Source organism: Meleagris gallopavo, chromosome 1 (genome assembly GCF_905368555.1).
Source record: "Meleagris gallopavo chromosome 1, MGAL_WU_HG_1.1, whole genome shotgun sequence".
Taxonomy (NCBI): domain Eukaryota; kingdom Metazoa; phylum Chordata; class Aves; order Galliformes; family Phasianidae; genus Meleagris; species Meleagris gallopavo.
In genome coordinates this window covers 10,818,072-10,845,975 of record NC_139404.1, presented here as the reverse complement: position 1 = coordinate 10,845,975, position 27,904 = coordinate 10,818,072, and the positions used below count along the sequence as shown (strand labels likewise).

Sequence of the window (27,904 nt, the reverse complement as noted above, 5' to 3'; positions counted from 1 at the left end):
CAACTTGGACTCCTCATCTATCCCTGGAAATCTTTGTGCTGATGAGTGTTCAGGCTGGAGAGGGGCTCAGAACTGATCAGCTGCAATACCTGATGCTGCAAGTACTTTCTTGTACTTGCCTATGAAACCCTTTGGGATTGCTCTTCAGATAAGGAAATAAAGCTCCTTATTTTTAGCAAACAACTGTAAAGAAGTATTTAAAAGAAAATTCACTTCTTGCAACACACTTTATTTTGTCAGGCAAATAGTATTTTAGATATTCAATTAAATATTACTATTTTAAACTACATTTTGTTCTTTCTTACACACTATATAATGCATATTCACTGTAATGACAGTTTCATCGTGCTAGAAACTTATACACATACCTACACTTTTAAAAACAGGATTTTCTTAATAAAACACGCATATCTACAGTAACAACAATTGCAAGGAACACATTGTTAGGTCAAGATTTCAGCGAACTTTACAAACTACACAAAATAAAAATAGCCCAAAAATATCACTATACGGTGAAGTCCTTAGCAGAGAACATATCTTTACATTTGGTGAAGTAATACCTAGAAGTCTTTTTGCTTTTGTATTTTTTAAGAAATAAAATTATATACATTATTTAGTAATCCTCAAAATAGGAAGTATTAAATAGCGCAAACAGTATTACAGTCCTAAGTTTTGGTGTCGCCTACACTAGAGGGGCTACTTGAAACAAAGGAAAATTTGCAGTTTGTGTATTCTGTACATTCGGGGCCAAAGACTCAGATGGCAGAATGCACAGTTGCTAAATGGACAGCAAGGAAGTTCCATCAGTTTATACCAGTTGAGCATCTGGCTCCTGACTACTCTATACACAGGGAAGGCTGCTGAAGTGTGGAAGCTTGGACCGCTTACGCACTGACAGAAGCTTGTTTTATATATGCTGAAGTTTTCATGCAGCAGGAAAAATGTTAGTTTAAGTATAATCCCTTAAACAGTCATACCATAATAATGGTATATGAAGCAGCTTTAAAAATATTATTTTATAATCACACAAAACTCTGAGCTATGCTGATTGTTTTAACGGAATCCCTTATTGCCAATATTCTATTAGAAAACAGTGTAACTGTAATTCTGAGGCCTAATGGAGGCCTATTAAAACATCATCGTACCTAACCACTTAAAGAGTAAATTGTAGCCTTAAATACTTATTAATCACTGTATTCCATCTGGAAGCAATTATGATCCTCACAATAGACATTAAGATCACACTAACTCTGAATAGGAGATAGGAAGAGCATGGCAGCATACAGAGCATATGCACTAATGTCATTCCAGGAGGTAGTTTCATTTTGTGGCACTCAATTTTTGGTTTGTAAGTTATACACTCCAGAAGTCAGTTGTCCTCAGAAAAAAAAAAAAAAAAAAAAAAAAAAGCAGTTTGCTGCACTGAAAGGCAGCTGGGAAAATGACGTCTTATCTTTTCTCTTACTCATTTTTTTTTTTTTCCCCCATCTGAAAATATTCTGCTAGCTCTTGGGGCCAGATTCAAGCTTGCAGAAGTCAAAGAGAAATTCTACTCACTGGTTTCCATGAGAAGAACCCCAGATACCAGTGTCTGCATGCTGCAGATATGTGCATTTAGGCCTTCATTAAGGAAAGCACTTAGCTATGGTAATATACGAACAGGCAGACATTGCCATCCCCTTTGAAACAAGCACTAAGCACATAAACCGAAGTCCAAGAACTCCCATCAGCATCAAAAGGTCTTAGGGAGAGTGTTGAAGTGGTTTAACAAATCAGGGCCCATTTCCCAGCTACTCTATTTCAGGTGGCAATGATATGACGTAAAGAACTATGGTATCATCTCAGTAACAGAGCTAACTCCATTGCACTAGATCTTCATTCACACTGGCATGAAACTTGAGGTATCCTCCTATGTCCTGCAGAGTTATGACCAGTGTACAATCGAAATAATGCCCAAGAGTTTCAACAAACACCCATTACATTTTTTTAAACTGTATTTTAAAGTACAATATCCATGTTATTGGCTGGAACTAACCACTTTTTCTTAACTTTGCTGGGCTTAGAAGTTATTTTCATTCAGTGGCTTTTTAGAAAGGTCCCTTTTTTTTTTTTTTTTTTTAAATTGTTGCTTTTGTTTTTGTTGAGCTGACCATACTCAGTTAAATAGCTGACACCATCATAAAATAAAACAATTCTTCTAAGTTACTCCCACAGATTTAACCCCAGATAGACTCCCCTGGTGTCTAATTCCTCTGAAGAGACTCAGTGGATTCTGAAACGCTCTTACACAATAAAATAAAGAACAGCTGTCCCTGTTTTGTGGTATCGGTGTTGCTCAAAAAAAAAAAAAAAAGGTGATTGCTTTTACCACGATAGCTTGATGCACATGCAACCAATTAGCAACAAAACGAACTTCATTAGGCCTGACACCTTCTTCTTAAACAAAAATATTTCTATTTAAATGTATCTCTCAAATGTTGCTATAGTTTTTGGTTTTTGACCCTAACCAGTTTTTTAAATATTGTTTTTCTCTCTTTTCACTTTTCATTTCTTTTTTGAATATTCTTTACAGCAGAAAAACAGAACAGAGGAGGAAATTGTGAAAACAGCATAAAAAGAAAAGTGGAAATGCTTTAATTTAAAAAATCTAGATAACATTTTTCATGATGAGAAGCTGAAAAAATAAGTTTTAAAATTTTCAAAGATGTTCATAACTTGTTTCTATATTGCAAGACAACCTCAATTTAACTATGCAATAGATTAAATAATTTTTTTGAATAAACACTCTACACATTCTGTCTTTTGAAAAACAAACCAAAGGAGTGTAATTCTTTGAAAACAGCTAAAATACCCAAGACACTTAGGTGCTTTTCAAAATTGTACATATAATGAACATTCTCATGTTAGCGTTGTACCACTTATAAAGCTCTGTAGTGTTACAGAACATTGTATATTAATAAAAATCAATAGGAGCAGAGATATTTTAAGTTACATTCCAGAACTCATTAATTTATTACAACTCATACTATGCACAATAATCAGTGTTTCCTCTGACAAAGTATAAAAACATATTTTTTTCTTCTACTCATTCCTTCATTTGACCTCTGAATGAATGACATTTCTATTACACTTTACGTGCATCTTATCTGCATGTACTTACATGATTTGAATAATGAATGAAAGCTGTAAACCCAGTATCAATTAGTAAACAAGCAAAAACTCATGTTCGTAAATGCAGTGCAAAGAAATTTTAGTACCATCCTATTTGGGGTGTGCATCTTAATCCAGATTCTTCCACCACCAGTCTGGTACAGCTCCAGAGTTGCAAGATACTGCACTCAGCTTGTAAAAATTTCTGTTCAACTGTAATTAAATAACGAGATACTAAGTATGAATCTGGTTTAAGAAGAACACTCATTTTTGTTTCCATGACATAGACTAACCTAGTGCCAGTAAGCATCTAGGACTGAAAAAGCTCCACATCTTTTCTTTACTTGAGTTACACTGCATTTCATTGGGAGGAGAATCTTTTCTGAAGCTTGTTGTAATTTCATCTAATTTTTCATCGTATTTGCACAACTTTGTTCTCAACAGACAAATATAAGCCCTCTACAGTGAGGACAAAGATATCTCCTTCAGCAAAATAAAATTAAGAACCAGGTAACTGATTTCTTCTATTTCTACTTTTCCTGCTATTGATAAGGGCCTTTAGTTTGCTGTAGTCTCCTCTCAACTTCTGGGGTTCTTCCCTCCGCTGACCTTGCTGTCTACTGTCTTTGCAGTATTGGTTGATCATCTGCATTTCAGAGTGACTGAAAGTTCCCACAAAGTCCTTTGGGTGGAACTGCAGGGCTCGCACCGAGCTGGCCCAGGTCCACGGGGACCACTTGTCAGTCATGTAGGCCACCATCTCTGTATCCAGCACTTTGAAATTGATCTTTGCTAAGGTCTGCTTGAAATTGTTCTCTGTTGCAATGCAGTGATAAAGCCCCCGATCACTGTCTTGGACAGAGCGAATGAGAAGTCCTTGCTCAGTAGCTATGATCCTCTCATTCAGCTTAACCTAAAGGTAGAAAAGACAGAAGAAACTTTTTCAAGAATGTTACAAAACAATGCAGTATTGTAATTCCTTGTTAACTATTACTTTAAATGTCTCTATCTTTCTTAAAGAACTTTTTAAAGGCATTATGTTTTGCTTCATCATGAATCACAGTGGCCATTTTGCCTGCCAATGTTAGGAAAGAGACTACTCCTAACATGAGTGTCTCTAGAGAAAATGACTTCTATATTTTTATTCATTATATTAAAGTGGATTTGATTGGGATGGAGATAAAGATGTAAATCTTCATGAAAGAAAAGTATTTGTAGTGTTCAAGAAGAGAAGTTGAGAAAACAAGCTTTTATTTGCAAGGGTTACATGTCTGTGAACGTCTTTTCCAGCATCAGAGGTTGCTGTTGAGATTTGATGGAAGAAAGGAGTAGGATTAGGCTGAGGGTTGATCTGTCATTGAATAGAATGTGGCTTCTGGAGAAAACTTTGACTGCTAGTAAGTTTCAAGAGCTAACTTCCAAAGAACTCTATCTGAGCTGTGGAGTCTAAATCTTGGTATGAAAGTTTTTTCATATAGCATCAGCTATGTTACCTCATTGGAAACATAGAACAATTTTTCTACTCTCTCGTGTCCTTTTTGGCTTCAGACTTTGGACAGTCCCAAGAGATGATCACATCATCTGAAGAAAGCAAGTTACCATAGTTTGTTTTGTCATCATCTGATTATAAACGACTGCACATGTCCCTTGTCATTTCAGCTATGAAATAAAAATTGCTAAATATCCCATTATCAGAGAATAACAGTGCTGCTCTTTGTATGAAATATTTTTCTATTTTGACGCTGAACTTTTCATTATACCTGATACTTTTAGGAACTCATTTATTTCTTGTGCTATTCTGTTATTGTAAAGTTCTTTAGACGTTGTTCAGAAACCTGAGAGATTAAGTTCAGCTTGAAATGTAAACCTTTTGATTGCTTTGACTGTTTCTATTTAAAACTGCATTGATTCTAGTACTGATATGGAAAATAACAAGAAAAAAGACGAAGATGCTATTCTGAAGCAAAGGGTTAAAGAATTTCACCTACATTACCAGTACATGGCTTGAGTATCCCAAGACTGCAGGAGAGAATATATTGAAAAGACTCAACAAAAGGCTTCTAAGTCCTCTCTGATTTTGGAAAATGGCCTGTTATGAGAGTAGTGCTTTTCAGTATTTATAAACTATCAACAGACACCATAACACTTAATTTTTCCTTGCAAAGATATTCCTTGTTACTCACACAGTAACTGCCTCAGATCTGAAATGGATTTTTCCCCTTTTATATTAGTTAAAAAAGATGTGTTCCTCATAAACAATCTTACTGTATGTTATAGTGCTGAAATTTGAGAGCCTTAGAGAATGCAGTAATGGAAAATGTGATTGTAGCACGGTGGGGAAATGCTTTTGTCAATATATGTTCTTGCTAAAGAAACCTTTCACATTTCTCCCACTTATGCCTTTTATCTTTTCAATAGCACAGAGAGGCCACTGCAAGAAGACTTCTTCTTGAACTTTACACAGCTTACTGCCTTTATGCCTCTTTCCTCAGATCAATAGTAAATCCCAAGCGCTGCAAACTTTCCATTTGCAATTAGTAAGGTGCGAAGGAAAAATTCATTAACTAGTTCTTTGACTTTATTATTAATTAATAGCTATTCTGTTCTGATCGGAGCTGGCAGAGCTGAGGAGTCAAATGCCTTTCTGCCTCACTGAAGACTCTACATTGATTTATACAAGTAAAGGGCTGTCTGATGTCCTGCACCCACGCAAATTCTCCAGATTCATAGTCTAATGAAAACACAAATGTCATCTTCTGAGATGGGGATGCTGACTGAGGTCCCTTCCAGAGCTGTTGCTTTATTGACATTACTCACCTCTTTCCTCCTGTCATTATCTTTCTGTAGCAGCCATTTAATAGAAGCCTGAGGAGATTTGGGTGTGCATTCAAGGAAGGTGGTGTTGTTTTTCACTCCATATTGGACTGTTTCTGCTGCATTTCTGTATGCTACGAAGTAAAAGAAGACAAGCCAGGCTACTGTAAATGTTGGTGTTGTATAGAAAACAAATAGCTGTGTAGCACTACTTGAAATACAGTCAATTGAAGTATATCCAATCCTGATATTAGCAGATAATAGATACGTCATGCTACAGAATTTTCAAAGAAAGGAAATTAAATGTAACGAAGAAAAGCCAGCTCCAAACACTGGCGTTATCACTTAGATATGATCTCTTCCGAGAAAGTGGGATACCTGTGGGCAGGTAGGCAAATGCATGCCCAAACATTTCTACTGAGTTCTACTGAGTTCGCTGCTTCCGGATGGAATAACAGCCTGGGGATATTCTTTCCTGAAATGATCTCATTCTCTACTATGACAAAACCACCGCTTTGGGACTCTCCAACGTAAAACAAAATATTTGGTATACTTCTTCACACTTCATAGTTTGGAAATTAGGGTAATATTGTTGGTATGATTCAAAAATACATCATGACATAAGGACGGCTCCATCCATTTCAATGGTCATGCAGTATCACAGGGAGGCAAGAGAGGGCAGACTTTAAACATACTCCCCTCTAAAAAAGCAAGAAAAAGGACCTGGCTCTAAATCTGAAATTCAATGAATACTTAGGCAATCAACAGAGACCAGGAAAGATATATAGCACTCCAGCAACATGTGGGCAAGTGCTGAGTGTATGTCATCATTTAGACTTGCTGTGGCCCTTTATAGTCTACATAGAAGCCAGTTACTGAAAGCAACTTCTAGATGTTCATTACTTGCCACAGATTATTTGTCCAGAAAAAAAAAGAATACACTTCAGATTTAAAAGCTTACTACATATATAAAATAAAAATATTTATTTTCATAAATGAGTAGTAATCATACTGTATTTTTGCACAGTCCTAAAACTGGTCTTCCTGAGAATGTATTTTATCTTCCATTCTTCTCAACTTATTTCATCAATTCAACATATGAAATGGGAATCTATGCTAATAAAGGAAGGAGACTTTCCCTGGTTTTAGTCCTTGCAAGTTCTCAGCATATTTATGAGGTTGTGCCATAATCAACTGCAATTTTTTACCAGAATAATGTAGACATATTTTGCATTCAAAGACCATAAACTAGCAGAGCTTGGCTGTCCTGTCTGTAGCTGTGAAACACAGAAGGAATCAGAGCTGTGCAATTTTTTTGTTTTGTACACTGAGGCTGAATATATCACATAAATGCCACTTACAAATACTGAGAAGAACAGTGACAAAATAAAAAAGCATTTTTCTAATGGCCATAAACACTAACACAAGGATAAGGAATACTGAAGTACTTAACAGAACATTTGAAAAGCAATATTACAAACCCTATAGTTCTTAACGATCTCTTAAAAAATAACAATATGCTAAAAATATTGGTTTTGGTCTAAGGCAAGCAACCTGTCATGCTTGAACTCTGAGTTTCAAGACTGTTGTTCCTTATAAACTTGGAAGATTTCTTATTGTCATCCAACTCTGCTCTTCTGTCATTTAGGCAGATTTCAATTTTCCTCCCAACATAGTAGTTTTGCCATAAGAGCTTGAATTATATTTTGAAAGCGTCCAAGTTGCTGTTTCTTTTTTATTCCCCCAGGGAAGAGAGTGTCATCTACCTACACTGCTGTCACTGAAACATCCTTTAAAACTGCTAAAACATCCAAATCTATAAATATATCAAAACTAAGAAAAATGTCTTGAAAACAAGATTCCTGTGTCACAAGAATGTCAAGGTTTAAATGTTTGTTTCCCCTCAGCCCACAAAGCAGACAGCTGACATTCTCACATTTTCCACATCGAAAGAGGAGACACCTGTCCTTGGGACAGACAGTGGGTGGGTGGTCATTGCACATGACTGCAAGGTAGGACACAGAGCTCAAGTTTCTTCATGGTTCAGAGCCTGAGCTTTAATATGAATATCTCAGAGCTCAGGTGCATAATCTAATGGTAGGGCAAACCTGATCAGAAGATTGTGATTAACTTGTTGAAACTATCCAGTTTCGTATAAATGACCTAACACTGAGTCATGGGGAATGATACATTGGCACTGTGGGCTGGCAGCCAGAGCACCATTAGCCACACTTGGGCTGAGGATTCTATGCCTGACTTACTCCTGGAAGAAAAAAGACCACAAGAGTAAGCAGGAGACTCCTGTGGGATACTGAAAGAAAAAAGCAAAAGAAAATTCTATGTGACTGAACTTTTGACATACAACTCTTCAAGCATTCTTCTCTCATTCAATCAAAAATTCAATCAGCAATTTACAGTGAGATCTATTATTTCATCTACAGATGGCACAGTTGAGAGCACACTTAGAAGACACAGGCTCAGAAACTGGAACATGATTCTCATGTGGCTGTGTTTTGATGTTGCCACAGCCTAACTTAGGCATGCATGGAGTTAAAAAGGATTCAGCTGCTTTTATGTCTGCATCTACTTTATGACTTTGGCCATATCTGACTGCTAACTAGCAATGTGGAGAAAGGGGCAGCTGGGAAGGCAGAGACTTTTCTCCGCTGTCTATCTGTACTGTGCCAGCCTGGCTAAACAGTTGCACAACTAGAAATAAGGGATTTTATAAAGAGTTTTGAAGCAAATTCTTTTTCTAGGTAAAAGGAGAAAGGAATAATGACAACACAAAGGAACCTGCTGAAAGACGTGTTCCAAAAACTAATAAAACTTCAAATTCTATTTTACTCTAAATGTTCAGATCTGAGACTTAATTACATAAAGAGAAATTAATAAAGACTTAAAGGACTTAGAAAAGCACTCAAATTCACTATACCTGTTTCTAGTCAGTACTATCAGCTGTAGTAACAGCTTCTTATTTCATGTATGTTGAACTCTACATTTCATGGGTTATCATTTTATCATATTTATTCAGGATTCATATAATTGCAAGGAAAGACTCAGACTTGGAAAATAATTGTGCTTTACCAGTAAACCACACAGATGTGAGCTGCAGTGAATCATACAAGGAAAGCCATGCATTCTTTATATAGCATAAGGATCTCTAAATTACAGTACCTTTCAGGTTGAAACCTCGGCACTGAGTCAGAGGGTTTCCATGTCTCACGTCTTGCCTACGACTCCTCCTAAAATATTTTAAAACACAAATTGTTATTCCAAAATGACTATTCTTCAAATAAACACTTTTTTTTATACTTGGTCAGTTATCAGGCATAGTTCATGACCTACTTTGAGTTTGCTTCTCTGTTGCCAGGCATGTTAGAGAGAAGATACTGTTTAAGGGAATAACTAGTTTGCTGATTTTTTTAAGACAGTTGTTCTTTTGGTAGGCAAGTAGTTTTGCAATGAAGGCACAGGGATGGAAGGGCTAGAGGTGATGTATAAAGTTGACATAGGTTTAGTGTTGCAAAATTTAACATTAAGAGACAGACCTCTCAGATTCAAATGGTCTTCAAATGAACAAGCATTGAGAATTTGATATAGAAGAGTCAAAGAGCTCGTATCTAATGCACCAACAGAAAATCATGGTGCAGGACACGTTCCCTACTCGATTTTGGGAGGCAGCTTATTTCTGGTGCCTGTAAGCCACTGTGATAGCAGAGAAGCAGAAGTATTCAGAATGGTGAAAAGCTCAGATTCAGTTCTGCCTTTATATGAGGACATATAACTTTCTTTCTTTCCAAAAGATACTCAAACTCGCCATGTCTTAAAACACTTCAAAATGAGACTTTATTATACTATTTGGATGACAGATTCAAAACCATGATTCTGTAAGCTAAGTAGTTTAGGAGTTTTCTGGGACTGGGAGTACTGGCATGTTAGCCCTCTTTGTCTAGGATGTCACTGCTCACAGAATTCAGTGCATGAAGATCTGGAACCTGAATTTTTATTCTTAGCATAATTACTTTTTTTAAACTGAACATTCCATACATTAGTTCAACATTTATCAAGTTCAGTGAAAAAAATATACTGTGGATAGACACTTGTTGCAAAGGAAGGGGATATGTAACTCCAGTACTTTAAACTATGCACTAAGGACTTATGAATATGAAACCAAAATGCCCCTGGAGCTGCAACATTGCTAAGTGAAGGGTGATGCTTCTTTGGTCATACTATATCAGGTACTGCAGAAACAGTGAAAGATAACCCTTCTAATCCTTTATTACCAGATCTTTCACTGGATAGTTTTAAAAGGCAACATTTGAAAATTGATCTTTCAAAGGAGTAATTTCTGACATTCCAAGTATATTTTTGATGGTAAATATTAAAAGCATGTGAGTATGCCTTAGGATCTTAACCTGTGTGAACTGTACATGTAAGTCAGAGGAGACTGAACAATTTCTCAGTGAATTTCAGGATGCCTGTTGCTATCATGAGTAGCTACACTTCATCAGCAATGGCATGCTTGTTACATTAAGCAGTTCTGAGGATCTAAACTTTAACTCTGATAATTATCAAAAGAAGTCTGAGGAGGTAGTTTTAGAAAATGAAGGTACTCCCAGGTAAATCAATTTAGGTGAGGAACAGAGACAGGATATCAAAAGATTCAAATGAACAAATGTGCCCAGCAAAAAAAGCTGTCTGAACTGTGGGGTTTGGCCCTAACTACCAATGTTTTATTCTTTATAATTTCTCCTGTTAGTTAACAGGACCACTCACTTCTTTCACATGTGAAAACAGATTATTTCTTCCTTACAATTCTAGGTATTTATTTTCATTTGCTATAAAAAGCAAATTGCACATAAAATGTCAACACGAAAGAAAGCCCCAGTGGAAATAGCCTTGGGTGTATACATGGAGATGAAAAGGAATCCACTGGAAACTGTACAGACTGTGTATACCTCACTGCTCATTATCTTTCAGTTAGTGTAGGAGTTAGGTGGCCTGAGACTTGGGGATTCTCTTTTTCTTTCCTCCTCTCTGTCTTCTGACCTTTGCTCCATGGAAGAAAACAATCAATTTGCAGACAGTTTGAATATACTAAGTGAAAGCAGTACAAGGCCCAGGTATCGTGCTGTATCTTTAACAGCTATAGCCATATTGGGCTTTGTCTTTTTATCTGAAATTAAGTGTTATTCAAGAATACAAGAATTCAAGAATATTTATTCAAGTCATCTTTAATCCAAAGGACGACACTGTCATTAACCAGTTGGGTCACTGAAGCAGGCCAGGTTCAGGGAGTGAGCACAGTGGCATCCACTCTGGCATGTAACTGAAAGGTTTTTCTCCTCTGCAGTAACACTTACTGTACATTCTGTGGCATTGTTTGTATATTAAGTAGAATCTTAGCAATACAAGAGCTCACTATAGCCCCATGCTATTAAACATTTCCCTAGGGAGGTGGAAAGAGGCTCCTGTTTTGCATAAGAATTATGAGACGGACTATTAGCTCTGTTGTAAATTAAAGAGAAATTGCTCTTCTTGCCTGCATTAATAAATCTCATGTCAAAAAACTCAAATCTGCAAGCGGTACATGGAAGTCACATTTGCCTGAAATTTCCATAGAAATAATTCTTCTCATTTAAAAGCAATTGAGGAACAAAAAAATAAATGACCTTATTCATCAAACAACCTCAGTGATATCTGACTGTATTTAGGGCTATCTTAATTATATCCATAGTGAACAACTGAATTTTAACAAAGGGAACAAACGTTTCACTGATTTTTTTGTGTATGAGACATCGGATTAATATTTATGATTATGAATAGGGTGCTTTTTTCCCCCCATTTGTTGCTTTAAATATGAAAAGACAAGCCTTTTATCCTACAGTCCTAGGTGATGAACAATACCAATTTGCATGTGCTCCTGAAAGGAATGACGTTCCACTTCTGTATCACATTACAAGGCTCCAAACTACATAGCAGAGCAAAAGCTTTATTCCTACATTCCTGGCAGACTTCACAGGATCACCTACCTTTTCCCTGTGGGATAGAACCTGGAGCAGGAGTTGCCATCCCAGGCACAGTAAGGATCCCGGGCAAGGCAGCAGTCAGCACAGGCAGTCCCATAGATGTGGCAGCGGTGCAGGGGGACCTGTGTGATCCCCTCCTCTGAGCTCACGTACAGCTGTTGCTGTAGAAGGAAATGGAAAGATTTATTTTAAGTGTGGAGGAGCTTCACCCAGGACTTAAGACCAAGAGAGGAGCCACGAACATACGTAAAACTTAAGAAAAACAGACATCTCTCAAGTGAATGGGACTATAATATTTCCACCTTCCTGTTAGAAAGCACTTAGAACTACTTAGAATGTTAATTTTTTTTCCACATTGAGTGTCACACTTCCATGCTGAGGCAGGCAGGCTGACTTAATATTGCTCGGATTTGAGAACTTGGTTCTTATTCACTGAGGACTGTTGGCTCATGCCTTTGAACTATGTATTTTCTCTGCATATAGTCACATTAGTAAATATTATGCAGAGCTCCTACTTGGATTCTCCAGTGCATAGATTTCCAAGACATAAATCCTAGAGATTATGCTCGGGCTTAGATCCAGCATATAGCCTTAGATACCTGGAAAATTTAGCCAGTAGAAATTTTATAATAAATGATAACTTTTGCAAGGGAAGTTAAATGTGAATCACTAGAATCTGGGCCATAGTATTCTTTTTACTCAGAAACTATTAATCAATTATTATTTAATACAAAATCTAGACACTTCCCTGTTCTTTTGGTCATAAATCTAATAAATTACACTGAACTTAATTCAGTGATGAGTGAGGAGTATTTACCTCTTCACTGTTTTGTGAAATACTGAGCAATGCATTGCTTTGAAAATCACGGAATGAGTGTTTTTAGTTTGAGTGTTTGACATTTCATTAGATATATTCACAGTTATTTTCATCATTCTTATTTCCTAGTAGTGAACAGACATGTACAATTTCTCCATAGATCCAACATCACACTTCTTTGTATGCACCGTACCTCCAAAAGAAAATTTCTATTTAGGACATAAGTAAAATAAGGAGTACAAATTTCATCATTTAATACTTTTTAAAAATTATTTGCTATTTTTTTTTTAAAGATACTTTAAGTGATTTAGAAATTATAAATAGTTAAAATAAATTATTTTATACTACTGGCTCTTGGGCAGATTAACAGCTCATGTCAGATCCTGTCATGTTTCTCCACATTAATTACAGAAAATATTTACTATGATGCAGTACAATTGATCTGTTAACATTTTATGTCAATTTGTTTCTCTATTAATAACATTAAGCAAGCATTCTTTTTCTCCTTACCTTTTTAGATGAAATCTTCATTGTTGTTATAGGAGTGTTACTCTGAAAGACAAGATTTCAAACCACATTTACAAAGACTCTTGTTAATGCACTTGCAAAATCAATATTTAAAGTTCAATAAAATCTGAGTCATATCTAACAGAACCTTAACTTTCCACATCTTGGAAAAGCATCACCCCCTACTATTTGCTATTTTCACAACTAATCAAATTTCACAAATACAATGAATGTCTCAGTAAATGCACTGGCTGAGCTCAATGGCATTATTATTCATTACATGCATTGATTTTTGTACAGTACTAATTAACCTGCATTTGTGTTAGTTCAGCAATACTGCAGCTATGTGTTTTGAAGCCATTATTCTCACTTTGCAATAAAAAAAAAAAAAAAAAAAAAACTTCTTCAAAATTGATGATACGGAAAAATCATGCAATAGCTCATGCATATTTATTGCATGACTCTGTTAAGAATATGTCATACTTCTCCTGCGCATTATCTACAGTGCATACAGTTTGGCCAACATCCAACATGCTTTCAGATTATCTATGATAAGAATATTAAAAATGGCATGTGTGTTACTTTATGTTTTGTTCCCAGAGACAGTACAGTACACTACTGTGTGTCATCACTGGAGTCTGTTATTGTCCAAACCAAATCTTAGAAAGCTGGAAAAGGAATTATCACATTCATTGCCTTAAGCAAGTGAAGCAATTCATTATTCTCTTCCAAACAAATGATTAGAGTGATAGTAATAAAAATGACTAGCATTTTTTGAAGATTTAGCAATTGCTCAGTCACAAAAGAAAGCCCCACCGATGGGCCAGGATTAACTGCTGTGGTCTACAGGCAAAGTGGGAAGGCCAGGAGTAGAAAATCTGGCTGTGAATCATGAGAATTGGCAAAGGTATGAAGGAGTGTAGAGCTGCTCTGCATTATTTTATGACTGAACTGTCTGAAGATTCAAGTTCCAATACAACACTGGATTTGATGCCACATCTTGCTCAGGGACATGATTTAGTGGAGGGTTGTTAGTTAGAGTAGTATGGTTAGGTCATGGTTGGACTCGATGATCTTTAAGGTCTTTTCCAACCTGAGTGATTCTATGATTCTATGATTCTGTGATTCTATGATCTTGTTTATATTCTGGAATCTTTGCTTTGCTTACTCTCTATATTTACTAGCACAAAACCAGTGATCTCATTCCCACCTCTTGGAGAGACTCATGAAAACATTGCCTCACTGCCTGCACAGACTGCAACTGCTGTAGTTACGGTACTGTGATTTTGAATGTTCAGGATAAAAAGGTCTGTCCAGAGACACCCAGAAATAAGGCTTAGAATCAAGATTCCTCTCATCCCACCTGTCTACTTTCTGTAAATGGAGTAAGGAATAACTGGAGAAATGGCACTCTAAGTAGTGTTACTTACATATATCTTTTTCAAAGGGAGGTTTTCAACAAAAGCCTAGGAGAGCTAATTATGCTTTTTTGAAGGTTGAGACAGAAAGTATTCCTTTTCTTAGCGAAATAGCTATTGTTGCATGTCTAGATAAAAAGCTTACATTTTTGTTATTGTATACTCTCAGTGAAATAGAAGAAAAGTAGAAGAAAAGCCCATGACAAAGCCCCTAGCTAAGTTTATAGATGAATAACACCGTTTGCCCTGAGGCTACTTATTTTAAAGAACATCCCATTCAAAAATGTGAAGGGGAATCTTTAACATGAGGATGAATGTTTTCTTTAGGTTATTACAAGCTGCTACATGCCAGAGTGACTGACAGAGGCTATTCCTTTATTTTTTCCCATAGATGCCTGTGTTTCTTTTTGGTTCATGTTGTGTTAATCTTGTTGGGTTTTTGACTCCAGAAGCTTTGAAGATCTGCAGCTGAGCAAAAACACTAGTTTGCTTCAATTCTGCAGCCCAGAATTAGGAAGATTATCAGATAATTAAGGGAGTATCTTATATTTCATCTGTAAATAGGACTAGTCTCAATATGTCATGCCAATGATAAAAGTGGATTCCAGAAGCCACTACAAAATAACCTCATAAGAATGTTATCAAAGTCCAACTATATAGTATGACAACGTAAAAAATAAGCAACTTATATATGGGTTAAAAAGGGATTTAAGCCTTCCTACAGTCCTCATTCAGATATTTTATTTTGCTCTTTGGGTGGGTATCAAGATGACAGTAGGCACATTCACTTGATCTTTTATCAAGTCACAGTTCCCCTTGCCAAAGTCTTTAGAACAAAGTGTTTGTGTGAACATACACATTGGAAGAGTAAATGTAGGAGCAAGCCAAACCTGAAAGACCTCCAGTTCTTCTAAAATGAGTTCTCCGCTTGCAGAGAAGTTGGTGGGTAAGACAACAACTTTTTGTACAGTTCCTTGATCTAGAAAAGATGAGAAAAAATCAAACCATGTGAGATAGAGAGATAAAAAAAGATACTATATACAATTATGAAAAGAAACATCAAAGCCAGCACAATGACACAGATAAAGGTATGAAAAAATATTAATTTGGGGTCACTATGAGATGACTCCCTCACAAGTCACAAACTGTGGATAACTTCTAGATGACTGTAAATAGTATTATTTTTATACATGAACTTCAAGAAGTCATGGTAAGACTGGAGTAAGTATCATCATCAATGTCATTCTACCTGAAAAAATCAATCAAAATCAGTAATGATCTTACAATGAAAACAGAGCAGAAAGTGAAGGAGAGCTACTGTATTCATACTCAGTAATAATATGAAATGACAACTGATGACAGGAAAGGTAAATATTCCAAAGAATAACTTAATCTACTTCTAAAAATAATGAGCTGAAAGATTTTTTTTCCAGAAAAATCAAGCAATACTTAAGCCCTTTATATATTAGTAGGAGTTATTTTTTTGGTCCCTGTGGAAAAAGGAAAGAAAGGCAAGGAGAAGACACTGTAATGACTCAGTTATAGTTGCTATGTCAAAATACAGTTTCAAGCCCCTCAGGTTGAAGAAATAAGTAAGAAGCAAAAATGATGTGCCAGTGGTGGTGTTTTTGTGGGTAGATAACATGAGTAAGAAAATTAGTGATCTAGTGAATTTATGTGAAAAGAACATACAAAATGGAGGAGTCATTCTGTGGAGGAGAAATGCACTGAAGTGTTTTGGATGTGGTAGAAAAGAAATACTTGGGAAATCAGAAGGGTGGGTATAGGGACATTTTCTGGGAAGAAGTAATCTGAAAGGCCTGGAAATTAGACGGAGTACAATATATTTATTTGTTCAGTATTGATTCTGAGGAATGGGAACACATGGTACAGATTCTGTTTGGGCTTCAAAAGTTTTATGAGCAGTATAGACTTTTGTGGTTAGTAAAACATGAGTACAGCACAATATAGATAAGTATCTATGTGTATTTTTATGAATTTGTGACTGAGGAAAGGAAATTTCAGTTTCCTGTTTGGCAATTCACGATGTAGACTATGTAAACTGAAAAGCTGCAATTTTCCCTTTGCTTTTAAGGGCAATGACTAAATTCCATAGATGGAACTGTACAGCAAGTTGGTTGCAATAAATAATTTACATCTTTTTATTTCGCTGGAGGAATCTAGCAAATAACCAAGCATTTTATTTTAAAAATTAAGGTTTACGGCCAGAATATTGGCATGTAATGACCTGACCTCACATGTAGAACACTGCAATATGTTGCCATTTAAAGTAGAAAAAAGAAAAGAGAAATTGAAAGCTGACAAGACTTAAAAATCTGTAGCTATCAACTGTGCATGCTCAGAGCACATTATGCATGGATTTTTCATGAAAATCTTCTATGGATAACATTTATTCTCATTATACAGTGGCACGATAAACCAGTGCCTTCCAAAGAAATATTACTGAAACTAAATCTTGATAGCACAGCTGTGGTCTAGACTGGGTGCCAGTATTAGCAAAGCTATGGAACCTGAGAGAGATTTACAAACTGCCAAGACACACCAAAGCTTTAAACTTCTGCAGATGCATCCCTCGCTACAGCTAAGGAGAAGCACATGTGTGTGTGCATGGGTATATTTCTGCTAAAGGGAATAATCCATTCACAAATATACACAGCTTAAGTCTAGTCTACCTCCGTCTTTTTGCATCCCTTTATCAATGTCAAATATTAAACTATACAATCTAGAACACTGCATGAGAAGTGCAGGAAGGAGTTGTAGCCTTTTGTGATTTTTTTCAGCTGCTTGCAAAGTGCCAGCTACCTGTGACCCTGACTTACAGGATATGAAGCATGTTGACAGTGACCCTGCCTACAAAGGAATGTAAAGCTGAGCTTCCAAAGAACTGAAGAACCAGTTTATTTCAGTGATCCATTAGTGCATGTCACACATTTAAAATTCCTAAATTGTCTTTGGTCCTCAAACATTTCTCGAAACTGAAATCAGAACCCGAGGGGAGATTTTATCCAGGGCACTGAGAAAAAATACTGATAATGCCTGACGCCAAGCCCTTGTGTCCTAGTAACCTTTTCTATTTAAAAACTGGTTTTCTATCTACCTTTTTGTCACAATGAAGTAAAATACACAGAGTTAAGGACAGTTTACCTTACAAGTCATTCCCTTTAACTTAATATTTTACCATTCCCTTTGACTCATTATTGTACCATTAGGGACCGATCCTTGCAGAAAGATATGCTCCATTGTTTTAAAGCAATTAGTAAAGTTAATGCAACATTTAGAATAAATTTTCCTGTTAGGGAAAGTAGGCAGTAAAAAGCTACTCATTAAATAAAACCACTTAGAGAAGGGAATTCCAGCAGCCTGTATATATAGATACTTCCAATAATGCTTATAGGTCGTAACTCTCCACTCCTTCTGAAAATAGTTCTTCTACTGTTGCTGAGCCTGTTCCTTAATAGATGAAAAGCAAATATTTGTGCTCAGAAAACACTTCTTATTCCTTCCTCAGTAGTACTGAAGTCTCCACTGTAAGCATGGTAGCTGCCATCAGTCATTTCTCTGTGTTCATGTCAGAACGCTTATGGCATATCTGAGTTTTTTTTTGAAAATTATATTTGCTTATTTTCTTTAACAGCAAGGTAGCAAACTGAATTCCTGGGTCAGAAGGAAAGTTGGAAAGGATGCAGTACTGTGCACTGCAGGAAATGTACGCAAAGTAACAGTGTCTGAGCTGTTTTCCAGTGTATTTCATAACAGGTAATCTTTTGTGTTGTGAGCCAGCTACAAGACTGTTGAGTTAGTCACATTTTTTCATGTCACAGCATGAAATTTAAGCTAATTCTGTGAATATCACAAAAGCGAATAAGATTATTTCTTCCTCTGTTTACTTGCTAATTCCAGAAATCCCCTTGAAAGCAGTTCTATATTGTTATGATTTCACATAGTTGTGAAAAAAGTTACTGTGTCTCCAGAACGTAAACCCACTGCTAGAACGTCCCAGGTGAAATGACAGATTTATGCTGACTGCTGGCCCGACTTTTCATCAGGAACTGCTTGTAACCTCGCTTCATCCCCAGGCTGGGAGTGGAGGGCAGATGGACGTCTGCAGGAATCTCCCTTGAGCTGAAAGCAAGATGACAGGACGACTCATAATGATTGTTTTTCTGTTTCAAACCTGCTTGAGCAACTGCAGTCTCCAAGCTCCACGTGGAAGACAATGTCAGTGAGAACACATTCCCTTCTGAGAGGAATCAGCAGGGAATGACAAGAGAGGAAAGCATTGATGCCCTGTAGGCTAGAAGATGGAGTAGAGATTATGCGGAGTGGGAAATACACTGAGGAGGAAAACAGCACCCAAGAAAGGAAGAAGGAAAGATAAATAAATAACATCAAGAATGATAGTAAAGCTAAAAGAACAAAAACTCCCTTGAAATGCAAAGCATAATTAGAGGCTTGTAATGATCAACTGATCTTCATTAATACTAGTGCCTCATAACAACACCAATTCCTGGTCTGGCTGAACATGGGCAATAGAAAAGGCAAAGCTTAGTGATCAGTGATGAAAAATATGCAGGTATTTGGATGGAATCTGCATTCCAGAAGCTGAGAGTATAGGTCTGAATTTCAATCTCATTCTCCAAATTCCTCCTAGCTTTTCTTTCTCTAGTCCTAAGTGAACACTGCAGTTGTCAGTATGGTGAGTATCAGAGAGACAGGACCCAGCCACCTCCGACCCACACTGCATGCACAAAACCAACAACAAATCAAAAACCTGACTTTTATACATCATAAAATAATGACTGCGATGGACATCAACTGCTGTTCTGCCAAGAGCTTCACAGAGAGACCTCCTGTGTTATCCTTGGTACATCAGATGTGGCAGCAAACCCTTCGTAAACTTTTCTCTGTGTGGAACTTGTCAGCCCACTGGCAGATTAATTACTTTTGGTCTCTAAACTGAGTTGAACCAGCTGCAGATAGATAAAATTATTGGAAAAAAAAAAAAGAAAGGAAATTGTTGACAGAATGCTCGAAATCTCTCTGCTTGAGACAATGTTCAATCTCAGCAAAGCATCTGAGGTGGTGGCAGGTTATCAGTGAGGCCTGAGAGACATCTCCACACTCAGCTGTAAATCAGGGCTCTAACCACAGCCAAATACCTTCACCATCTGTTGAATGGGTGCATTTTTTTTTCCCCATCTCACATTGTTGCTGTGAAACTTGGTGAAATCATTTCAAGCTGCATCAAAGAACAAAAATTCAGGTACAAGCCATAGCTGGGGGCAAAATGTTCAGATAGATCGAGATTGGTCCAACTTCTGGAAACACCATGATCTTGATTGAACAAAAAATAAGAGGAAAGCAAATATGTAGGAAAATCTGCTTTAGATATCTTCTTAAGAAGCTGTGAAAAAGCTTTGGATGAGTTGTTCACTAAGAGGTGTTGAATGACTCACCGCTGCGTGAGCAAGGGGAGGACAGAAGCCCTGTCTGCAGTGGTTGTGTCACTGTTGTGCAACACTGCCTCCACAAGTTCACAGACAGGAAGCTGTAGCATTACAGCTGTGTGAGGCACCCATGCTCTTCAGACTAGATGATTTCTGTTAGAATCTGTAGACATGATTTTGTCTATTGTGTATGTTACTGGAGGCTACTGTTGTCAGCAAAGTTAGGTTTTCCAAAAAGACTGTCATCATATAACACCCTGGAAACAAGTATTCTCACAATTAATTCATATCTTTAAGACTATATTACAACCTTATGCTTGGAAAGCACTTACTGTTCCAGACTGAAAACAAGTGTTGCATCAGAAAAGTTATTAAAAACATTGATCAACCTCATGCCACATCAGATGCATTTAGCCAATATTAATCATCTGAATAAGCCAGACTGAAACCTGAAGTGCCTTTTCATGGCAATCACTTAGACCTCTTCACACAAAAACATATCCTATATTGATGGCAAGGAGCTGAAAAAAAAAAATCGTATTGGTGCCCATGTCTGCTTAATATATCCAAGTTTGACCCAGACATTTAAATACTTTTGTAACACCATGAGCAATAAAAAAACCCACATGCACAATCTCTTGGTTTTGCAATCTGTGCGGACTTAGACTGAAGGCTTTCATACTGCAAGCAGTAGGTGGCATGCTTAAAAAATAAATATTAATCTCAGGAAAATGTTCTCATGCTGTTTTACTGCTGTTCTTAAAACTCAATTGCAAAACAATCTACCAAGGGATAAACTAGGAAAACATTGTACTCCTGAAATCTTTGCATAAAATTGGACTGGCTAAAGTGAAATTCTAGTGTGAATCAAAAACGACAAGATTGAATTGTGGGCTACCATACAAATGGGATAAACGAAGCACAGTAACTGAATATGTTATTACTCATTCCCTAGGAAAAAAGCATTATTATCATCACTGCTCCTGTCAAATATGCAAATAAGCGATTACATTATTTCAAAGTAAATTATCCCATTGGTTTCTGGGAAGACAAGGTACACAGTACTCTTCTCTTGAAGCACTGCTATTTAGCTTAAAGACTTGATTTTTCTTACTCTAAGTTGGTTCAAAGGGGGATGAAGAGACCATTTTGGGTGGACTGGAAAGTTTCCTTAAGTGGTTTGAGAGTCTTCAGGTTGAATAGTACACAAAAACAAGCGACCCTTATTATTTGAAAAGCGGGTGGAATGCTGCAAGAATAATAACTGTTCGTGGGATTTATTTTCTTAGCTATGTAAGTGACAGAAAAGGGAGAGAAAAGCAACATACTGACTCTCGGCAAGGACTAGGCCCTGTAAACTCAACATTTTTGTCCAAGGGTGCAAAGAAAACACTACATTAAGTTCACATTAATGTGAAAAAGTGACACAGCTGCCTACACCCTTCCAGACCACAGCTACATCATGAAAACCACTGGAGTTCTTTGAGCTTTCTACTTCTGTTATTCCTCACTTGCATCCAGGAACTGATTTATTACTGAAGCTATAGAGGAGGAAGAGAGGAAAAGCTAAACATTTTGTGTGCTCTGCATCTGGCAAGACATAAAACACTCCAGTTTCAAGCATGAGACAGGTCACTGACAGTGACAGACATGGCTGGCAACATCTCAGTTCAGCAGCAGTAACTCATCATCTGAGCTGAGTGTAATTGTCACCAGGTGCCAAGTCCCATTGTCTCTGGCTGTGGGGCACCACATTCCCAAAGAAATTATCACATGAAATTCTCCTACACAGTGTTTTTTTTCCATTTGCTGGGATGAACTGACACCAAAGAAAATCCCCTCTACATTCCTTTTGACAGTTAATATCTCTATCGTATTCTCTTGAGTCTCACAGAAAGCAGCGAATAAAGAAAACAAGTTTATCCTCACAGTGGCTGAAACTTGATCGTTTTATTTAAAAGGGCTGAGAAACAGGGTAACATTCACTGTGTCAGTTTCTTCTGAGGAAGATCTTTGAAGGTATTAGTGTCTCAGGAAGTCACTGTGCTCTACTCAGGGATAATAATGCCCACCCTCAACATAACTGGAAGGCAGACATGATCTTTGTCTCTGGTGTACTGCAGAAGGTAAAAACAATGCACATAAAGTATTGAGGGCTGCAGTGTGTGTATTTTGTTCAAAGCAGGCCCTGTGCTGGTACTTGAAAGAGGACAAACAAAACTTAAGTACAAGCAGAGGTATGTTAATGCTTTAAATGAATCACAGGCACCATTAAGATTGGTTTGCAGTTCACTGAAGTATAAAATGAAATGGCTTGTATTTGTATCATGCAGAATCACTGCAATGTTGCATGTCTTTATTGTGTATTTTCATGCACATTCTTTATTTTCTATGCATTTTCAGTATTAACTAACACTGCTACATGAAGAATCCTGCATTGGTTGGAAAAGTCTAGGTCTCATGTTCTCTACTTAACTTTAGTGGGATTTTACTCCAATTGTCATTAGATGCTTATAGAACATTTTAAATCAATGATACCACTACATAAAAAAATACCTAAAACATGCACTTGAAAGATCTATTCTAGTCTGCCAAGCTATTTCTATGGCAAAACATTCTGCTTTGGCAAAGAATAAAGCTAACAGACAACAGAGTTCTTGAGGAATTGTATAAGAATAGTTGGGATAGTCTGTTAATGCTTCTGATATTTCCACAGTAATGCATGAAAATTGATTTTTTTTACCTCTGAAGGAAAGAAGGATTATAACTCTAAAGTGTCTGAAAGTTGAGAACTGTAATTGTGTTAATTAAACAGAAAAGAAAATGTGGCTGTATGTCAGAGAGGGAGAAAAACAAGAAGGAAGACCTGACCTAATTAGCATAAGTTGACCTTGCAAGTGGGATCAAAGGATGCTTTAAAAATCATTTAGCAACTGCCTACCAAGAAAACTAGAATGCCCAGATTAAAAATGGATTAAGTTTTTCCTGTAATTTATTAATTAGAGATTTCTCTATCCTAACAGTGTCTTATAATACACCAAGCCCTCACAGTATAGAAAACGGTAACCTGGTAGAGGTGTGATACAAGATGAGACAAGTATTTCTGTTTTCTTATTTCTTGTCCTTGAACCTTGAACCCTGTGGGCTATAAGTGACCTTTAGAAGTGATCCAGTACAATACTCCTTTTGAAGCAGGTCCAATTACAGTAAGGTTTTCAGGGCCATTTGCTGTTGGGTTCTGAATCCTGTGAATCTCTGAAGATGAATTCACAACCTCTTTGGACCTCTGTTCCAAAATCTGACCCCTCTATTGGTGAATAATTTTCCTTTCTATCTAATTTCAATGTCTCGTATTCTAGCTTGTGTCCATTGCCTCTCATCCTGACAATGAAGATCTTGAGTAGAATCTTTTCCCATTAAATAAATAAAATAGATGTAGACAGCAAGAGATCTCCACTTTGCTTTCTCTAAATAAACCCAATTCTCTCATCCTGTTCTCATACATCACATGCTACAGTCCATCAAGTAATCTCAATCCATTATGTGGATTGTTTTCCCTGTACTGCGGAGCCCATGACTGGATATGATACTCTTTGAGTATCTTGTTGGCTGGATATACTTCTGCTAATACAGTGCAGTATGCATTTAGCCTCTTTTGGCACAAGGGTACCCTGCCAACTGTGATAGCTGGGGAGGTTTTCCCAAGAAGACTGAAGAGACTTCCTTATAATTCCATCCCTATAGAAGCTTGACATTCTTGAAAATGCTTTTACCACCAACTTCCTAAATCTATTATATCAGGCTGGTTATTTCCAGTCCCATGTGAGTTTGCTGGCAGACATTTTTTTTTTTTACAAGTAGAAAATAACCAGAACCCCAATAGTAGGTGAACCATAAAAGCAATACAAGCCATCTCTGTAATCATTTTCTGATGTTTAGAGATATATTTGTTCTCCTCGAGTTCTTTCCCTTTGTTCTACTTGAAAACATCTGTAGTAAAAAAGATTAGCCTTTGCGTATATCAGCACATAATGCCCTGTTAAGCCAGTGGGAGTTTCACATATGAATGAATCCTATAGTCTAGCCAGAGCTCCACTCTGCTTGTCTGCTTTAATCAAGAGAGTGAGATTCATATCTGAGTATTTTTGAAAAATCAAATTTGATCAGTACTAGAATCACTCATGTGTTCCCAGCAAACTTCAGAAGCATAACCTCGGACTCAAATTTGATGTAGCTAAAACCAAAATGTAGGTCATATGAGAAATTATTTTAGAATATTGGATAAAATTCTCTGTATCCACTGCTAGTAAGAATCCAACCATTTATCTTTCTTTGCTAAATATTTATATATTTTCACTTTTTTATGTGATTTCTGCATTTAATGTCCTCTAACATCAGATTGTCTTTTTCTTCAGATGTAGTTTCTCTATATATTAAAGAAAGGTGATGGGAGTGCACAAAACAATTAATAGTCAGTTTTTGGAATTTCTGCACATTAGAGAGAATCAAATTCTAATATGGAACCACATTGATGATAAACGTATTCAAGGCAAGAATTCTAATTTAGATCAAATGGAAAATACCCTACTGTTTATTTATGTCTCAGATAAAATTCATATTGATACATTATATCTCTTGCACATAGTTAGGATTCAAAGGAAACAAAAATAAACAGAAGAACAAACAAAAAAACATAATTTATGTATTTCTGTAAACACTTCTGTAAATACTAAATATGTTTAAGTAAGCACATATTATAAATGCAAATTATAAAGCAATGGATGAAAATACTTACTGCTAATTTTGCCTTACCTGTTCCAAGAAACAAGACATGGTATCTTCCATCAGCAGCATTCACTCGGTCCACAGCAATCTTTGTATACTTGTAGTCCGTTCCTATCCGGATGATTAATGGCCTCTTATGTATTGGGTAAATGGGATTATACATCAAAGGATGATTTCTAATGAAGGTCACAACATCATCTGGAAACTCTTTGGTTGTCCGCATATTCGGTGTGAAGGCTCCTCCTGGACACTGCACAAAATATGCACAGTAATCCTTAGCAATGCTTACCATCGTTCAGAGAGATTTCCTCTCTAATTCATTTACAAATATTGACTGAGAGCTGACAAAATAAGTTCCCAAAAGGACACTTCAGACACTGACTGCAAGTAATTGTATTCCAGTAACTGGCATGAAATACTTGAATAGTTATGCTTTTATCTCCCATCAATTCAGATAAAGCAAACATAAACATAATTTTGCAATATTAAAATCCAAGGATGATGGCTGAGTTCCATAGTTCTGGACCTATTTCCACATTCATTATATTTCCAGACATGCTTTTGAAAAAAACAAATCTGAATAATTGACAGGGAAGATACATCTGTTTTGTTATAGAACTAGTACAAAGATAAAAGGTAAAGTCTGATACCCAAATGTAATTTGGTTAATATCCCTCTAGTCATTATTTTGATTTTAAGACAGTGAAAATGTCTGTGATTTATCTTCATTTGAAAAAGTAGTAGTATAGGTTTGAAATAGGGTATCTGATATGTTGAGACAGTTGATCATTCACAGGATCTTACCTACCCCATCTTTTACAAGAAAACATAGAAATCCATTGGTACTCCAGATGCTTCTTTAAATGCAGTGAATAACCACTAAAATAATCAGCCCTGAGGCATTCTGGACTTCAAGATGAAAGTAAAAGCAGTTTTAAAAAGTTCAAGTGCCTGCTGAGAATGATCCTAAAAGAAGATCCTATGATTCTATGATTCTAAGACATCAGGAGCTATGTCAGTGTCTGGTGCACTGTGCTGGAAGTACTCACACTCATTTATACAACTACTTCAGCCACTGATATCTCAGTTTTCACTGCTGCTCCTGAGATACCCTCCTTGTCAGATTGCTGGGATATGGACCTCTCCTAGGAATACTGGAGCTATTCAGAAACATTTCAACAGATTATTTTCCAGTTGGAAAATCTTTATTTGGTCAGTACAAAACATTTCATGAAAACGTCTTCCTTTTGATGAGGACAATTCTTAGGTCTAGGATGGAATTTGTAGTCAGAACCACAGACACAAAAATAGCTAGTAGCTTAGGGGTAGTGTCACCTCACCTGACTTCTGCTGTCTCAAAGTTAGACACTTATTCTTAGCTATCTAGCTTTCCTCTACAGTCAGTAATTCAGACTAGACACCCTGCTTTTATATGGTTAAGATTACGTAAAATGAATCATACTTTGAGAGACTAGGAAATTCACCATGGGTATATGACTCATATGTCCAGCATACCTGATGCAAGCAAACATTAAAATCTGGGTCTTTGCATGTTAGGGGATCCCTCTAAACACCAGGCAGGAGTGTCAGTTCTGCTCCTGCCACTAAAAGCTGTTTTTGTTCACCTTATTAACTATTCATTAAGCAATGCCAGGAATCAATTACAAAGTGGACTGTAGCCTAGTACCAAGTTTTGAAATCAGCTTCTGGCTCTGGTAGGAATAGTTTAAAGAAACTGCTCCACCAATTAGTTACCTTCAGCAGAAAGAACTTGAAGTCAGCTCAAATATGGGTCTCTTTTCCCATCTGAAGTGCTTGACAATTGATTCTTCTGAACTTAGTTAGTTATCCTGACAGTTTTGGTTAGGTGCTCATCACAGATGATACTACATGCTGGCTTCTTAAGACTGCTGACAAAATCTAATTTGTATTATCTTGTTTGCACTTTTTCCTTCCATGGAACTTCCATCCAGTCTTGCAGGAAATGGATGGAGCTATCTGCTATGATTAGTAAGAAGTGATGATAAAATAACTGTCTTCATAAATCTGGGGATTAATAGCAAGATTCTTCTTGGTAGTAACCTTCCAGCTAATGTTTCCTCTCTAGTTGAACTCTGTTTCACCTGAAGTTCAAATTAAACTTTCTTGTCTCATGCAGTTCAGCTGAAAGATTTTCTCTGATGCTTTCTTTTCTCCTTCTATTCTTGACTTGCAGATCATAAAGACTCATGTCTTGGACTTCCTGCAAAATGGTTGTGCTATTTTTTCACTCGAGTATGACTCTAAAAACTTACACTAAAACATTTTTTTGTGCAAGTCCTCAAAAAAACATCTTTAATCAATTCCTTCTATTGCTATTCCCCATATAAACCAATACCAAATGAAAGATGCTACTGAAGAACACTATAAATTTTCCCTTTCCTGAAGGGATTGAATCTATATCCTCCACACCTCATTCAAAGGCTCAGTTACACAGTAATTATGTTCACAGTTGATCACTGTGTAGTAAGATTACAGTCAGAAACAGAATTATTTCATTTACAGTATATTCTTCAGTGTGCTGTAGGTAGAAAAACTATTTCTATAAACTGAAAAATGGAAACTATCTTCAAATATGACTGAACTTAGTAGGAAGCTGCCAATTACATAGTTTCTTTTTTCCATAAGTAAGTTTTGCTTTTGGAGAAATAAGAAACCACTGGTATTTAGCAAACAGCAGCCAAATTCTGCAGAATTGATTATGGCCAAATGTATGTATTGCTTTATTTAATTCTACAGAAACTTCACTGAACCCCTTTCATTGTTTATCCAATGTACTGAAACGTAATAAACGTTCGTTTCTGTCCAAAGTTTTAGTATGAATATCTCTCTAGGCAGCTATAAAGTAGGATTTTCCATGTTATAAAAAAAATC

At 36.6% G+C, this 27,904-nt stretch overlaps 1 protein-coding gene across 2 annotated transcripts in view; it reads right to left on the bottom strand.

Moving 5' to 3' along the window:
* Window positions 1-208: 208 nt before the first annotated feature.
* Window positions 209-27,904, bottom strand: part of SEMA3C (semaphorin 3C) — a 121,996-nt gene continuing 94,300 nt past the window's right edge. For both annotated transcript variants that reach the window (XM_010728898.4, XM_085216446.1), the window contains exons 12-18: window positions 25,019-25,241; window positions 15,629-15,717; window positions 13,324-13,365; window positions 12,000-12,157; window positions 9,142-9,209; window positions 5,968-6,098; window positions 209-4,063 (exon numbers count right to left, since the gene is read on the bottom strand). In XM_010728898.4, the coding sequence (XP_010727200.3) occupies window positions 3,650-4,063; window positions 5,968-6,098; window positions 9,142-9,209; window positions 12,000-12,157; window positions 13,324-13,365; window positions 15,629-15,717; window positions 25,019-25,241 (1,125 nt within the window). In that variant the 3' untranslated portion in view covers window positions 209-3,649. The remainder of the gene's footprint in view (window positions 4,064-5,967; window positions 6,099-9,141; window positions 9,210-11,999; window positions 12,158-13,323; window positions 13,366-15,628; window positions 15,718-25,018; window positions 25,242-27,904) is intronic.